The sequence below is a fragment of the Dromiciops gliroides genome, chromosome 3 (genome assembly GCF_019393635.1).
Source record: "Dromiciops gliroides isolate mDroGli1 chromosome 3, mDroGli1.pri, whole genome shotgun sequence".
Lineage (NCBI taxonomy): Eukaryota > Metazoa > Chordata > Mammalia > Microbiotheria > Microbiotheriidae > Dromiciops > Dromiciops gliroides.
The window spans coordinates 257,674,888-257,692,519 of record NC_057863.1 but is presented as its reverse complement, the minus strand read 5'-3'; the positions used below and the strand labels follow the sequence as shown (position 1 = coordinate 257,692,519).

Sequence of the window (17,632 nt, the reverse complement as noted above, 5' to 3'; positions counted from 1 at the left end):
CCCCAAATATATGCCAATAAAAATGACAATATGAAAGAAATGGATAAATATTTTGTTGTGTTGTCATTTACAGCTCTGTCCAACTCTTCATGATCCCTTTTGAGGTTTCCTGGGTACTGACACTAAAGTGGTTTGGCATTTGCTTCTCTAGATCATTTTACAGATGAGGAAAATGAGGCAAACAGGATTAAGTGACTTTCCTCGGGTCACACAGTGAGTGTTTGAGGACAGATTTTAACTCAGGTGTGCCTGATTGTAGGCCTGCCACGCTATCCTCTGTACTGCCTAACTGTTGGACTATTGACAAAAATATAAAATGCTTGTACTAAGAAAACAAGAAATAGAGGACTTAAATAAAATACTCTCAAAAGAATAGATTAAACTATTTATAAATAGGTTCCCAAAGGGAGGAGGGAATAGAATCAGATGAATTTTTAAATGAATTCTATCAAATATTTAAAGAGCAATTAAGTCTATTATTATAAAATCTATTTTTTAATAGGAAAAGTAGTCCTATGTTTTTCTATGATATAAAAAATATGGTACCTAAATCAGTGGGAGTTAAAGCAAAGAAAAAATACTGGTCAAAATCCATAATGAATACTGATGCAAAATTTTTATAAAATGTTAGCAATAATACCACAGAAATATATTACAATGATTATACATTTTCTAAGTTGGTAATATATCAGGAATTCAAGGGTGGTCAACACCAGAAATATTTATTGACCATCAGAAAGTAGCATAATAAAAATAATATAATCATATGAATAAAAGCAGAAAATGGTCTTGAAAGAATATAACATCCATTCCTATGAACAAGAAAAATTTTTGAAATAATTGGACTTATTATACCTTTCCTTGATATACAAGAAGGAGTTCCATATAAAATCAAGAGGCAGCATTATATGTAATTTGGATAAAACAAAAGCCTTTCCAATAAGATCAGAAGTAAAGCAAAGCTATTCATTAAACATTGTAATCTGATATATTATTAGAATTGTCAAATATACTAATAAAATATAGAAATAGGGCAAATAAGAATAGGGAAAGAGGAAACAAATACTAGTTTTTGCAGATGATATGATGGTTTACTTAAAGAACCCTCTACAGTCAATGGAAATATTAATTAAAACAATTAACAACTTCAGCAAAATTGCAGAATATAAAATAAATCCTTACAAATCATCACCATTTCTGTATTTTACCAATGAAAACATAAAGGAAGAGACAGAAAAAGAAATTCCATTAGATTGATTAAAATTACATAAAAAAAGAAAAATCCTGGAGAATATGCAGGAAAACAGGTATACTGATGCATTATTGGTAGAATTGTGAATTGGTCCAGTCATGGAAAGGAATTTGAAATAATCCTAAGGAAATTAATTTTTCATACTAGTAATTTGGTTGTTTCCCTTTCATTTTGGGAAAATAAAATAAACCAAAGATTTCTCTATTTTATTATTTTTCATAAAAATCAGTTCCTATTTTTATTTATTAGGTTTTTTCCATTTTCCATTTTATTTATCTCTCCTTTCATTTTCACAATTTCTGTTTTGACATTTAATTGGGGGTTTTTAACTTTTTCTTTTTTTCATTTTCTTTTTAAATTTCACGTCCAATTCATTGACCTACTTTTTCTCTATTGATGTATGCATTTAAAGATATGCGTTTCCTTCTAAGTCCTTCTTTGGCTATATTCCACAAATTTTGGCATCTTGTATCATTATTTTCATTCTCTTTAAAGAAATTATTAATTATTTCTCTGATTTGTTCTTTGACTTACTCATTCTTTAGGATTACTTAATTTCCAAATAGTTTTTAATCTGTTTCCACAGCCCTTTATTAAATTTAATGCTATTGAATTATGGTATGAAAGGGGTACATTTAATAGTTCTGCTTTTCTGCAATTGTTTGTAATGTTTTTATGCCCTAATACATGGCCAGGTTTTTTTTTTTAAAGGTGCCACATACAGCTGAGCAAAGTTTTATTTCTTTCTATTCCCATTCAATTTTCTGCAGAGGTTTATTATATCTAACTTTTCTATATTCAATTCATCTCCTTACCTTCTTTCTCACTTATTTTATGGTTAGATTTATCTAGTTTTGAGAGGGGAAAGTTGAGGTCCCCCATTAATAGAGTTTTAATATTTCCTCCTGTAATCCATTAAATTTTTCCTTTAAGAATTTGGAGGCTATGCCATTTGGTACATATATGTTTAGTATTGATATTACTTTGTTTTCTATGTTGCCTTTAAGCCTTTAAGTAGTTTCCATGATTATCTTTATAAATTAAGTTTATTTTTTCTTTTGATCTGTCTGATATCATGATTACTATTCATGCCTTTCTTGCACCAGGTAAAGCACAATAGATTTTGCTCCAACCCATTATTTAAACTATGTGTCTCTTTCTTTCAACTGTGTTACTTGCAAGCCAAATGTTGGATTCTGGTTTCTAATTCATTTTGCTATCTGCTTCCATCTTATGGGTAAGTTCATCCCATTCACATTTACAGGTATGATCAATGATTGTACATTTCCCTCCATTCTATTTTCCTTCTGTTTATCCTTCTCTCTCTTTTTAACCATGCTCTCCATCAAAAGTTTGTTTGCTTCTGACCATTGATTCCCCCCTTATCCTGAAAACCCTGTAGTTTGGCTATAATATTCTTGGAAAGGTTTTTTTTTGGGGGGGGGGTAAGGGCGGGGGGCTTGAATTTCCTTCAGGTGGTGATCAGTTCTTTCAATTTCTATTTTATGCCCCAGTTCTAGAATATTTGTAATAGCTTTTATTCATAATTTCTTGAAATATCATGTCTAGTCTTTCTTTTACATTGGTTTTTAGGTAGTCCAATAATTCTTCAATTATCACTCAGTTTATTTTCCAGGTCAGTTGCTTTTTTTTCTGATGATATATTTCACCCTTTCTTCTTTTTCCCCATTGTTTTGACTTTGTTATTGTTTCATGCCTCATGGATTCATTAGCTTCCATCTGCCCAGCTCTAATTTTTCAGGAATTATTTTCTTGAGTGAGCTTTTGTACCTCTTACCATTTGGCCAATCCTATTTTGTAGGGTGATTTTCATCCAAAATTTTTTGTGTCTTATTTTTATCAAGATATTATTTCTTCATAATTTCTTTTTTGTGCTGTTTTCATAATCTTCTTGAATCAATTTTGTTTCTTTTCTCATTTTCCCTCTACCACTTTGATTTTGAACTGTTATTATAACTGTTATATGAATGCTTCCTGGGCTTATATCCAAATAACAATTTTTTGAGGCTTTGTTTGTAGCTATTCATCATTGTTTTCTCCTAAGTTTATGTACTGATGATCTTCCCTGTCACCATATTAGCTTTTTATAGTCAGGTTCTTCTTTTTTTGTTATTTGCTCATATTCCTAGACTATTTGTTGACTTTGTACATATGTTAATGTTGAGCTCTATTCCTGGGGGTGGGAGACACTATCCCAAACTTGAGGATTTTTTTTTGCATTGCTATTTCTTTCTTTCTTCCTTCCTTCCTTCCTTCCTTCCTTCCTTCCTTCCTTCCTTCCTTTCTTTCTTTCTTTCTTTCTTTCTTTCTTTCTTTCTTTCTTTCTTTCTTTCTTTCTTTCTTTCTTTCTTTCTTTCTTTCTTTCTTTCTTTGCAGGGCAATGATGGTTAAGTGACTTGCCCAGGGTCACACAGTTAGTAAGTGTCAAATGTCTCATGCTGGATTTGAATTCGGGTCCTTCTGAATCTAGGGCCAGTCCTTTATGCACTGTACCACCTAGCTGCCCCCTGTACTGCTATTTATAGACCTAGTTCTGAACATTTGAGACTTTCTAGTCTTTCAAAATTAATGTGATTTGGGGAGAGGTGTGGTCACTGCTCCCCTGGTCTGTGCTCTGGTCCTTACCCTAAAAGGGTCCTGATTCCTTGGAATTGCAATGGATACTTCTTATTAGGGTTTCTGTTCTGTTGGGACTGGAAGTGATACTAATCCTCAGGGCTCTGCTCCCTTGAATTGAAAGCAATATTGCTTCTCAGGGCTTATGAGAGAGAAACCACTATTCTCTACCATTGAAGTGTGATCTAAAAGTGGGTATAGACAGTTGAGTTGCCAAATAGCATCTGGTCTTATGCTTAGTGCCAGTCCAAGGGTCTTTCATAATCTCCTTACCATCTCTGGCTTGAAAACTCTCAAAGATGTTGCTTCTGTCACCAAGTCCCACGACTGATTTAGCATCCATTTGGGCCAACCTCTACCCCAGGGTCACAAACTTCTCCTTATCTCCTAAATTGTCTTGAGCTAGGAGAATGTCTCACCCTGACCCTTGTTTTTGCTACTCCAGAATTCAATTTGAGGCACTATTTTAAGCTTGTTTGATGAGGGATGTTAGGAGAGCTCAGATGAATGTGTCCTCTACTCCATCTTGGCTATACCACTGGAAATCCTGATATGTAATTTAGACAAGTCATTTCAGCAGCTTTTTTGATGATTTGAGAGATTTAGGATGGGAGACCAATTAAAAGTCTATTGCAATAATTAAAGCAAGTAACAATGGAAATATGAACTTTAAGGGAAGCAATGAGTGTAGAGGAAGAGAGAACTTATGTGAGAAATATTGTGCATATAAAATCAACAAAGTTTAATAACTGATTATATGTGTTGGTTGAAGGAGAAGAGGAATTAAGGTTGTCACCAAGGATGTGAACTTGGTGCCTTTGGCAAAAATAGGGAATTTAATCAAAGGGATGTATTTTGGGGTAAAGACAATGTTTTCTCTTTTGATCATGTTGAGCTTAAATTAAGTGACATGAAGTTGAAAGCATAAATCATTCAATTAATAATATGGAATTGGAGTTTATAATTAAGAATAGAATTGAATGTTTAGATCTGGGTGTCATCTGTATAGATGTTAGGTTATCAGAATTTTTAAGGTCATCAAGAAAGACAATATAGAAAAGGCCCCTAGACATAATATTAGGGTACACGATTCATGGATGGATATAGCTTGTTGATTCAGTTATGAAGATTGAGAAGTAGCAGTCAGACATGTAAGAGGAGAACCAAGAACATTACAAAAACCCAGAAAGGAGAAATTATACAGGGAAGAGTCAATAATGTCAAATAATGCATAAAGGTCAAGAAGGATGAGGATGGAAATACACTAAAATGATTGACTCTAATACCTCAATGAGGTGGGGAGGCAACACTGAGTTCTCAAAGATTATGCCAGTTAAGGATAGGATCTAGAATTCTGAAGAGGCTTTGAATATTGCCATAGAAAGCAAGGATCCTATGTCTGCTTTTGTAAGACAATCCTAAGTGCTGGAGGTGAATCACTAACAGTTTGGAAACAATGTTATTTTGGCTATCCATACGCAAGCCTTAGCCCAACCCTCACCCCAAATTATGGGAACACATAGTTCAGTTCTGATCCTTGGGACTGACCCATGTTGAGATTCCAAAATTATTCAATCTGCAAGAAAAAAAAACTGAGGCAGAGCTCTGAGTCAATGTTACTTTATTAAAGGGTCCTTGGTACCCTATAATGAAGTGCACCTCAGGTCTTCCTCACTATCTGAGATGCCCAATTTCTCTAGGACCTTAGTTTATATTGCTTGATGCCTGGACAATACAGGTGAAGCAGACCAAAAATGAAGAGTCTTATTGGTGGATAGACCTTGCCTTTGACCCTTCAGGGGGGTCTACACAAAATACATAATCCCATTGGTTGACAAACAGGCTAATGAGCAGACCTTGACAGACTTATCTTGACCTTTCAGGAAGACCATGTCAAAACATAGACAGATGGGCCACTATCTGGCAAATAGGATTACCTGTTGGTCAACTGCTCATGGGTATCTCCCCATGTTGAGCAAAAGAGGGTTGACAAGGTAAGGAGGGGCAACAAAAAATAGCTGGGAGATTTCCTATGTAGTTGAGTCACTTATGCCATGCTGGGCTTGATCACCATAACAAGGAAAAACAAAGGTGGAGGTCCCCTAGTTAGTTTCCTATGATTATGCAAATGAACATAAAATTTGCATTTAACAGCTCTAAGACCTAATATCAGAACTTACAATCACTGCCTATATGGAATCATATCAAACTGATTAATACTGATTGGAATAAAATAAGGGTTCCATAAAATAGAGGTCCAGTTAATTATTTATCACACCCCCAAATCTTAATTAACATATAATTAACATTTGTGCAGTGCCTTAATGCTTCTAAAATGCTTTCCATAATTCTTATTTTAGCCTTCTCTCAGAGTTTTCTACAGTGTCTCCCAGATTTGTAGTTTTACCCTACTATTTGTGTTCTCCCCAGATGCAAACTTACTTTGGGGCTGATTAAGTAATACTCTTTCAATAAAAGCTTCACTATTCAAATAACTCACTCAATTTATTTCTAAATAGTACACTGCTCAGGAACTATTTGGAACAACTTCTTTCACAAGAAAAATATGGCATCAGGAAATCTTTCTCTAGAATTTTCAATCTACAAACTCTCAACCTTTGCATAATGTATGAAGCAACTCTCAGAGATATCATTGCCTAAGACATTTTCCTTACCTTGCTAGTATCATATCACAAAGGAATTAAAATTCCCATTTCCTCACATAAGAGGTTAAAGTTCACAAACATTATACACAAACTGTCAGACCCTATGGGAATGTACATGTAGGCATATCATGTGATTCTTCAAGAGATATGTGTGTCCTGGCTGCTGCGATTTATGGGGCCCACTTCCAAAATATTTCTTTTCGAGCTGCCTACACATGTCTGAAACTCCCATGTGCCCTTGCCTTAAGCAGTTATTTCCAATTTCTCAGTTGGGGAAATGCTACTCAGGTTTCTATCTCTGAGGAATCATGTCCACTCTAGTGTGTTGGTTTATTTTCTGATCACAGGAAGGCAAAAGGGAAATTCTTCAGAGTGAATTATCTGGTTGGTTAGCTCTTCTTGGAGGAAGATTGGCTAACTAGGAATTAGAAGGATGGACTTTTGTTAGAGGAGTCATTCTACATGGAGAATGGAAGAGCCGCTTTCTATAAAATTTAGCTAAGTTGCTCAGAGGGCATACCAACATTCTTCAAGGGGAGATGCCTCAAAATAAAGAATAACACACAAAGAATGATCCCAACAAAAGGATAATGGAAGACATAAAAAGTGATTAGAGTCACAAGCAGGAGATTTCCGGTGTCAAGGTGGCAGAGTGAAGAAGGAACTCCCTGGATACCTCCCAAATTTCCCTCTAAACAACTTTAGAACAATGCCACAGAAAAAATTATGGAATGTGGAAACAGCTTACCAGCCTAGGACAGCTTGGAGGGTCAGTGTGAAAGGTCTGTCTCCCTTGGGGTGAGAGGGGAGTATAGTCAGCAAGTGGCAGTGGCAGGTCATACCCCAGTGGGCCTGCAGTAAGGTTCAAAGCCTCAAGACAAGAAGCTTGAGACAGTGCCCTCTCCAATACAGGAGCAGAGGCCAACTGTAACATAAAAGTACAAAGTGTTGAAATAGACAGAAAAATGAGTAAAAAACAAAAACAAAAGATACTGACTGTAGAAAGTTATTCCCAAGACAAAGAGGAGCAAGATAAAAACTTTGAAGAGAACAGTAATGTCAAAAGCAAAGCCTCAAAGGAAAATGTAAACTTATCTCAGTCAAAAGAAAACTCATGAAAGACCTCAAAAAGGATTTTAAAAAGCAAAGAAGAAAATAAGAAAAATTGTGAAGAGAAATGAGAATAATGCAAAAGAATCATGACAAAAGAGTCAGCGGCTTGGTAAAAGAAGCACAAAAATAGAAAAAAAAATCACTAAAAAAACTTCTTTTAAAAAAAACTGGCCAAATTGAGGTGTAAAAGTACGCTGAAGAAAGTAATTCCTTAAGAATTAGAATTGGAGAAGTGGAAGCTAATGACTCCATGAAACATCAGCAAACAATAAACCAAATCAAAAGAATGAAAAATAGAAGAAATTGTGAAATTTCTCATTTGAAAAACAATCTGGAAAATAGATACAGGAAAGATAATTTAAGAATTATTGGATTACCTAAAAGCCATGATCAGAAAAAAAAAAGCATAGATATCATATTACAAGAACCTATCACAGAAAACTGTACTGATATCCTAGAACAAGAGGGCAAAATAGAAACCAAAAGAATTCACCAATCAACACTTGAAAGAGATCCCAAAATGAAAAATCTTAGGATTATTATAGTCAAATTTCATAACACTTAAGCCAAGTGGAAAATATTCCAAGCAGCCAAAAAGAAACAATTCAAATATCATAAAGCCACAATCAGTACTAAATAGGATTTAACAGCTTCTATATTAAAGAACTGGAGGGCTTAAAATATGCTATTCTGGGAGGTAAAGGAAATAGGATTACAACTAAAAATGACCTAACCAGAAAAACTGAGTATAATCCTTCATGGGGAAAAATGGACATGTTGACAAAGTAGTGGACTTTTAAGCATTCCTACTTAAAATATCAGAAATTAATAAAAATGTTGATCTTTAAATACAAGACTCAAGAGAGACATAAAAAGTTTAAAAAGTAAGAGAAAATATGAGAGTCAATAAGATTAAACTGTCTATATAGCTACGTGGCAAGATGCTATTAAAAATTCCTAAGAACTTTATCACTATTAGGGCAGTAAGAAGAATATACATAGAGGATACAGGTGGGGGGTTAATGATGATGGGATGGTAACAAAAAAAAAAAGTAAGAGGTGAAAAAGAAGATCACACTAAAAGAAGGGAAGAGAGATTGAATAGGATAAATTGTTTCCCCTAAAAGAGGCAAAAAACTCTAACCATGAAGGGAATGTCTTGGTGGTAATTGCCTGAAGTTTTCATCAGAATTTGTTTTTTAAAAAAAAGAGTAACATACTCACTTAGTCAGATACAAAAATCTATTTTACCATATAGGGAAGTAAAAGGGGATAGGAATAAAAGAAGGGGGAATTGATAGTAGGGATGTCAGATTGAGAGAAGTGATGATCAGAAGTAAAATATTTCTAAGGAGGGACAGGGTGAAAGGTAAAAGAAAGAAGGACAACAAGGGAAAATAGGAGGGAAATACTCAATAAGTTATCATAATTGTAAATGGAAATGGAATGAACTAACACATAAAATGGAAGCAGGTAGTAAAATGGATTAAAAACCAGAATACTACAATATGCTGTTTGTAAGAAACACATTTAAAGAAGAGAGACACACACAGAATAAAGGTAAGGGACTACAGCAGAATTTTATTTTCTTTAGCTGAAGTACAAAAAAAAAAAGCAGGGGTAGCAATCATGGTCTCAGGCAAAGCAAAAGCAAAAATAAATCTAATTAAAAGAGATAAGGAAAGAAATGACATCTTGCTAAAAGAGACCATAGACAATGAAGTAATATCAATACTAAATATATATCAAAGGATACATTGTTTAAATTTTTGGTTTTTTTTTTTTGCAGGGCAATGGGGGTTAAGTGACTTGCCCCCAGTCACACAGCTAGTAAGTGTCAAGTGTCTGAGGCCAGATTTGAACTCAGATACTCCTGAATCCAGGGCCAGTGCTTTGTCCACTGTGCCACCTAGCCACCCCCCATTGTTTAAATTTTTAAAGGAAAACTTAAATGAGTTACAGTAGGAAATAGACAATAAAACTATTTTAGTGGAACACCTCATCTTTCCTCTTTAAGAACTAAATAAGGGGCGGCTAGGTGGCGCAGTGGATAAAGCACCGGCCCTGGAGTCAGGAGTAACTGAGTTCAAATCCGGCCTCAGACACTTAACAATTACTAGCTATGTGACCCTGGGCAAGTCACTTAACCCCAGTTGCCTCACTAAAAAAAAAAAAAAAAAAAAAAAAAAAAAGAACTAGATAAATCTAACCAAAAAAAAAAAAAGAAACAAGAAAGAAGTTAAGGAGATGAATAGAATTTCAGAAAAAATATATATGATAGACATCTGGAAAAAAATTAATGGGTATAGCAGGCAGCTAGGTAGTGAAATGGATGAAGCACTGGCCCTGGATTCAGGAGAACCTGAGTTCAAATCCGGCCTCAGACACTTGACACTTACTAGCTGTGTAATCCCGGGCAAGTCACTTAACCCTCATTGCCCTGACAAACAAACAAATAAATAAATAGATAGATAGAGAGATAGATAGATAGATAGATAGATAGATAGATAAATGAATGAATAAATAAATAAATAAATAAATAATGATTAATTAACAATAAATGAATGAATGAATAAATAAATAAGTGGGTATAGAAAGGAATATACATTTTTCTCAATTGTACATGGCACCCACACACAAAAAAATTGACCATGGATTAGAGCATAAAACTTCTAAACCAATGCAGAAAAGAAGAAATATTAAATGCATCCTTTTCAGATCATAAAGAAATAAAATTATATTCAAAAAAGAACAGTGAAAAGATAGATTAAAATTAATTGGAAATTAAATTATCTAATTCTAAAGAATAAGGGGATCAAAGAATAAATCATAGAAACAAAAATTTGATTGAATAGAATGACAATGAGACAACATACCAAAATGTACAGGATGCAGCCAAAGCTGTACTTAGGAGAAAATTTATATCTCTGAATGCTTACAACAACAAATTTGAGAAAGATCAGATCAATGAATTGGGCATGCAACTAAAAAAAAACTAGAAAAAGAACACATTAAAATTGTCCATTTAAGCACCACATTGTAAATCTGGAAAATCAAAATAGAGATCAATAAGAAAACCATTGAACTAATCAATAAAACTAGAAGCTGATTTTATGGAAAAATAAACACACAAAAAATAGATAATGATACTGATATAGTATGATATTTTTTGAAAAATAGACAAAGGAGTCCTACCAAATTCATCTTATGAAACAAGTATGATACAGATACTTAATCCAGGAAGAGCAAAATCAGAGAAAGAAAACTACAAACCAATTTTCCTAAAGAATACTGATGCAAAAAATTTAAATAAAATACTAGCAAGGAGATTACAGCCATATATCACAAAGATCATAGACTATGACCAAGTGGGATTTATGCCCAGAACCCAGGTCTGGTTAAATATTAGGAAAACTATCAACTATTAGCATCATTAGACATATCAATTATAGAACCTAAAGAATTCATATCATTATCTAAATAGATGCAGAAAAAGCCTTTGACAAAATACAATACCCATTCCTATTGAAAACACTAGAAATCATAGGAATGAATGGAGTCTTCCTTAAAATGATAAGTAATATCTATCAAAAGCCATCAGCAAGCATTATCTGTAATAAGCATATGCTTGCTATCTTCCCAGTGGATTATAGGTGATGCAAGAATGCCCATTATCATAACCATTATTCAGTATTGTACTAGAAATGCTAGTCATAGAAGTAAGAGAAATTGCAGGAATTTGAATTTTCAATGAGGAAGTAAAACTAACTCTCTTTTCATTTGATAGCATGGTATACTTAAAAACGTCTTAGAGAATTCACTAAAAAGCTAGTTAAAAGAACTAACAACTTTAGCAAATTTGCAGTATATTAAATAAACACACATACATCCAACATTGCTGTATATTACCAACAAAATCCAACAGCAAGAGATAGAAAGAGAAATTCCACTTAAAATAACTATAAACAATATAAAATACTGGGGAGTCTACCTGAGAAGATAAACCCAGGAACACAATTACAAAACACTTCTCACCCTAATAAAGTCAAATCTAAAGAATTCAGAAAATATTAATTGCTCATGGGAAGACTGAACCAATATAATAAAAAGGACAATTCTGTATAAATTAATGTACTTATTCAATGCCATACCAATCAAACTATAAAAATTATTTAATAGAGCTAGAAGAAATAACAAAATTCATTTGGAAGAAAAAAAAAGGTCAAGCATGTCAAAGGAAATCAGTGCAAAAAGATGTGAAGGAAGATGGCCTACCCATACTAGATCTCAAACTGTATTACAAAGTAATAATTATAAAAACAATTTGGTGTGGGTGAAAAATAGAGTGGTGCATTAGTGGAATAGATTAGATACATAATACAATGTAGCAAATAACCATAATAATTTAGTGTTTGATAAACCAAAAGATCCAAGCTTTTTGGACAAAAAGTCATTATTTGACAAAAATTATCAGGAAAACTAAAAATCAATATGGCAAAAACTAGGTATAGACTAACATCTTATATAGTATGTCAAGATAACATCAAAATGGGTACATAATTTACATGGTGATACAAAGAGCAAATAAGGAGAACATGAAATAATTTACCTGTCAGATCCATGGAGAAGAGAATAATTTAGGAGCCAACAAGATATAGAGAGCATTACACAATGTAAATAAATCTTTTTGATTGTATAACATTAAAATATTTTTACAAAAGCAAAATCAATGCACCCCAAATTAGAAGGAAGGCAGAAAACTTGAAGGAAAATTTATAGCAAGTATCTCTGATAAAGACCTCATTTTTCAAATATGAGTCAAATTAATAAAAAAAGATGTCATTCCCCAATTGACAAATGGTCAAATGATTTGAACAAGCAATTTTCAGATAAAGAAATCAAAACTATCTCTAGTCATTTGAAAAAAATGCTCTAAGTCACTCGGTTGGAGAAATGTAAATGAAAAGAACTCTGAGGTAACAACTCACACTTAGTAGAATGACTAATTCTGTCAGAATGACAGAGAAGGAAAATGATAAATGTTGGAGATGTGGTAAAATTGGGTAAATAATGCACATTGGTAGTGTTGTGACCTGATCAAACCATCCTGGTGAGCAATTTGGAACTATGCCCAAGGGCTATCAAACTGTGCATATCATTTGATTCAGCAATTCCACCTCTAGGTCTAGATCCCAAAGATTAAAAAAATGGACAAGAACGTATTTGTACAAAAATATTTATAGCAGCTCTTTTTGTAGTGGCTAAGAATTAGAAGTTGAAGGGATGCCCATCAATTGGGGGAATAGCTGAACAAGTTGTGGCATATGATTGTAATGGAACATTGTTGTGCCATAAGAAATGATGAGCAGAGGAAGAGTCTACCTGCCAAGACTAACCCAGGAACTATATGACCACAACTACAAAACACTTTTCCCACAAATAAAATCAGATCTAAAGAATTGGAAAATATCAATTGCTCGTGGATAGGCTAAGCTAATATAATAAAAATGACAATTCTACCTAAATTAATTTATTCAGTGCCATACCAATCAGACAAAAAGGAAAGAAGGAAAGAACAAGAGAAGGAAAGAACAAGAGAAGGAAAGAAAGAAAGAAGGAAAGAAGGAAAGAAGGAAAGAAAGAAAGAAGGAAAGAAGGAAAGAAGGAAAGAAGGAAAGAAGGAAAGAAGGAAAGAAGGAAAGAAGGAAAGAAGGAAAGAAGGAAAGAAGGAAAGAAGGAAAGAAGGAAAGAAGGAAAGAAAGAAAGAAAGAAAGAAAGAAAGAAAGAAAGAAAGAAAGAAAGAAAATCAGGTTGCCTGGTAATTGAAGATAAGTGATGAATAACATGTTATATGTGTGCATTATTTGTATCTTAACAAGAAATCTAGAGAATAATTATGTATATTTTGAGTAGACCTCCTGTGGAGGATTTGGAAGGAAAGTCACACAAAGTACTAAGGGATAAATGGATTGCTATCTGAATTACTGGAGATCCTATATCTATTGATGAGATGACAGATCCAAAGAGGGTACAATAATATTGCCATAAATAAATTTTTTTCTCTTTTCCTTTTTTTTACCCAGGATGCAGAAATGCAGTTTAGAGGTGTATGTTTCCAAACTGTTTGCTTATATAGAGAATGGTTTTAGTATTTCCAATGGGCTTTCACTTACATTCCCAAATAGTCACTTTGTGAGGTAGACAGTGCAGATATTAGTCACAGTTTTTATAGTTGAGGAAGTTAAAGCTTAAAATGATTAAATTGCTTGAACAAGTACTTACACATTGTTAGTAATTGGAAAAAACAAAAAACTTAGGTACAGGTCTTCTGATTCAAATCCATGATTCCCTATTTTGTACAGACTACCTATCATGGAAAATACCATTGCCACCCTCCAACACACATGGTCAATCATCTTATGATGTCACAATATCCTGTTTATCAGTAATGGTTTTCTAGGATAGTCATCATAGTCAATAGCCATCTTTTTAGTTCAGAATTATCTATATTACCATAATATTAATATAAATAGTAGTCATTACAATTACAGAATGAAATCTCATGTAAAAACTACTAGAATATTTCAGACTGATACAAGAAAAGCTACATAATTGGGCCCGATTCACTTGCATTTTTCCTTTAGACTTTAATAAATATTTTAATTATTAGTTTATATGTTCCAAATGCATTCTAATTGTCATTCAATACTCAGAAATATACAATCTACTAAATTCTTCTCTTATCCATAGATCTGACAGGTAAATTATTCCATGTTCTCCTTATTTGCTTATGGTATCACCCTTTATGTTCATTGAAATAAAGACATGTTTGTTAGTTCAGTCTAATCATTAATACCAGTGAGGAAGGAATTTTTATCAAGTACATGACAATAGTTATAGTTTTGTTGAAAATATTAATGTTTGTTTCTGTAGGGAGACACACACACACACACACACACACACACACACACACACACACACACACACACACACACACGGTCCGAACAAAAGCTAGAGATGAGATGAGATGGTTCTCAATATCAATATTGATTCTTTTCCCTTTATCAACTATCAAAATCCAAAGTTATAAAAATTAGTCCAAGAATAGGAATGAAGACCACCTAAAGCCATATTCAAATCACAGAGCTTTGAAGTTAATTTAAGTCCTGCAAATAAGTAGCAATTCTTAGTGAAGCCCATTAATTGACCATGCTCTTCAGCTCCTAATCAGGCCAATTGCCTCCGACTACTAGTATTAAAACACCATTTGTTTGGATCTGGATGCCCAAAGATGAAGATCTAGATGCCTAAAGATGGCTAAAGATAAAACCCAACCCACTCCCATAATTCTCTAGGCAGAAAATAACCACAAGGGTTATGAAGAAACTTTCAAGGATAAGACAAATTAAATACTATATTTCAGCAAAAACTTCTCAATAGATATTTTAATTGTATGGTATTGACATGCCCAAGCATGTTGGTTCCGTAACAAAATGTTTATTGTAAAGGTAACCATGTTTTAATAGAAAGCACATCTTTTAATAAAACCCCTCTAAGATAATAAAAAATTAATGATATATCTTCAGCATGAAAAACATTGAGATTAAGATGAAATCAGAATTTTATAGTGGGAAAAGATTTAGATTGAAAGCAATATTATTCGGATCATCATACTTTAAATCTAGCTCACTGGCTATTAATAAACACAAAACACAAATAGTTCTCTGTTAAATTAATTCTATGCTATTATACAAAAAAGTGAAAAATCCTATGTCTGCTATTAGTCTAAATGCACATTAACTATACAAAGAAAGTATGGGTGGGTGAAAAGTGCAAAATAACTTAAAAATTCTTCATCATAATTAAATATCAGCATTAACATAAAATGCACTCCATCAGTCAACAAGAATTTGATAAATGAATATAATATGACTGTGATAAGTGCTGGCAATAAGAAGGCAAAACTGAAGAAGTTCCTTCCCTCCAGGAACTTAACCTTAATATGTCTTTTTTATTGTAATAGAAATAAGCATTATTTTCAGCTTTAAGATTTGAAATACAGTACACCTCAGACCAATCAGGGATGTAGAAAAACAGAAATAAAATTTAGGGTGGCACCCTACCTGAGACAAGTGAGACGGTGTCTTTCTCCCATGAGACAACAGTGATATATGCCTCCACAGAGGAGGAGATAATGCACTTGAAGACAGCTACATTGCCTCTCATGGTTTTCTGGTCCTCCACACGGACTGTATAAGGTTCCCGTAAAACTAAAATACAAAAATGTTACTCAGGGAGATATGTTTTATAGTGCACTGATGAATCTATTTTTTTATAGAAAACCTTTTATGGGCAGATTTTTTATCAGTATTTTTAAGTAAAAAAAAAACCCTTTAGACTTAAAAGACAGAACTTATTTACATCTTTCTTCCTTGAACTTTAGATGAATAACTTTAATGTAATTTATTTGGCTCTGACACATTCTATATAACATTTTGATTTGAAAGACAAGTACTGAAATGGACCTTACCCTCTCTTAAAAAAGTAATAATAAAGGAATATGGGTGGTAATTTTCATTCATATATTCTGAGGATTAGATATGAAAAAAATTAGTTTGCAGCATGAAATGTTTTGATTTTTTTTTTAATTAGGAAATTTCTGACTTTGGAATATTAGTTTAGGAAAATTTCCTCTGTCCATCCCTGAGAAGACTATTTATTACAATGGTTTATGTAAAGACCATAGCTATATCTTCCCTAACAAAAGCACAAAAATGTATTTAAGGATAATCAGGCTGTGTTATAGTTCTCAGGAAATGAAGCTTGTTCTTTAGCCTCATGAACTGTTCCAAATGGTAGTATGGGCAAGGCATGTGTGGCTATATGCAGATTTCAAGTGGCTCATTCAATAGGACACAGGGGATAGCTAAACCTGAAGGGAAACATCTATAGGTGCATACTCTCCAACATATGGAATTTAAAGTTTTTCTTGAAGATGGGATTTTTATTTTGGAACCACATCACTGTATGCTGAGAATTGTCATTTGCCAGCCATAGTAATTATGTCTCCTCTGAGTTTTAGCCCTTAGCAAGTTAATTCATTCTGATTCTGCTACTAGCTAAATGTATGACTTTGGGTAAGTCATGTAAATCCTGTGTATAGAAGAGAGCCATCCCTCTCTTTGGCCTTGCTTTCTCTAAAATTCTGTCATTTTGATTCACCCTAACATTTTCCCCATATTACATTTTTTCATTTTAATCAGCAAAAATTCACCTTATTATACTCTCACTCCAACCCTACACCAAAAGAGAACAAAAGAAAAACATTATAAACATGTATTGTCAATCAAAACAAATTTTCATAATAGTCAAGGCAAAAATGTGTTTGTGTTATTCTGCACTCGAAGTGTTTCATCTCTTTTTTAGGATGTTATTGTAGGATTTATCATTTGTATTCTGGAATCATGGTTGAGCATTATACTCATAGGAGTCCCAAATATTTCAGAGCTATTTGCCTTTAACATAAATTTGTCATTGTATAAATTATTTGCTTCATTTTGATCACTTCACTTTTTATCATTTCACATAAGTCTTTATGGTTTCCCTAAAACTATCCCTTTCAATATTTCTTAAATTTCTTTTTTTTTCTTTTTTTTTTTTTAGTGAGGCAATTGTGGTTAAGTGACTTGCCCAGGGTCACACAGCTAGTAAGTGTTAAGTGTCTGAGGTCAGATTTGAACCCAGGTACTCCTGACTCCAGAGCCAGTGCTCTATCCACTGCACCACCTAGCTGCCCATTATTTCTTAAATTTCAATAATAGCTCATACCTGTTGAATGAAATGCATTTCTGCTCTCTGTGTGTATATCCTCCTTGTTAATATAGATGTATACTTCTTGTTATTGTTGTTGAATCATTTCAGTCATGTATGATTCTTCATGATCCCATTTGGCGTTTTCTTAGCA

General features: G+C 33.3%; 1 protein-coding gene across 1 annotated transcript in view; it reads right to left on the bottom strand.

Moving 5' to 3' along the window:
* Positions 1-17,632, bottom strand: part of DSCAM (DS cell adhesion molecule) — a 715,945-nt gene that overhangs the window by 568,931 nt on the left and 129,382 nt on the right. The window contains exon 3 of the mRNA XM_043997664.1: positions 15,792-15,938. Within this exon, the coding sequence (XP_043853599.1) occupies positions 15,792-15,938 (147 nt within the window). The remainder of the gene's footprint in view (positions 1-15,791; positions 15,939-17,632) is intronic.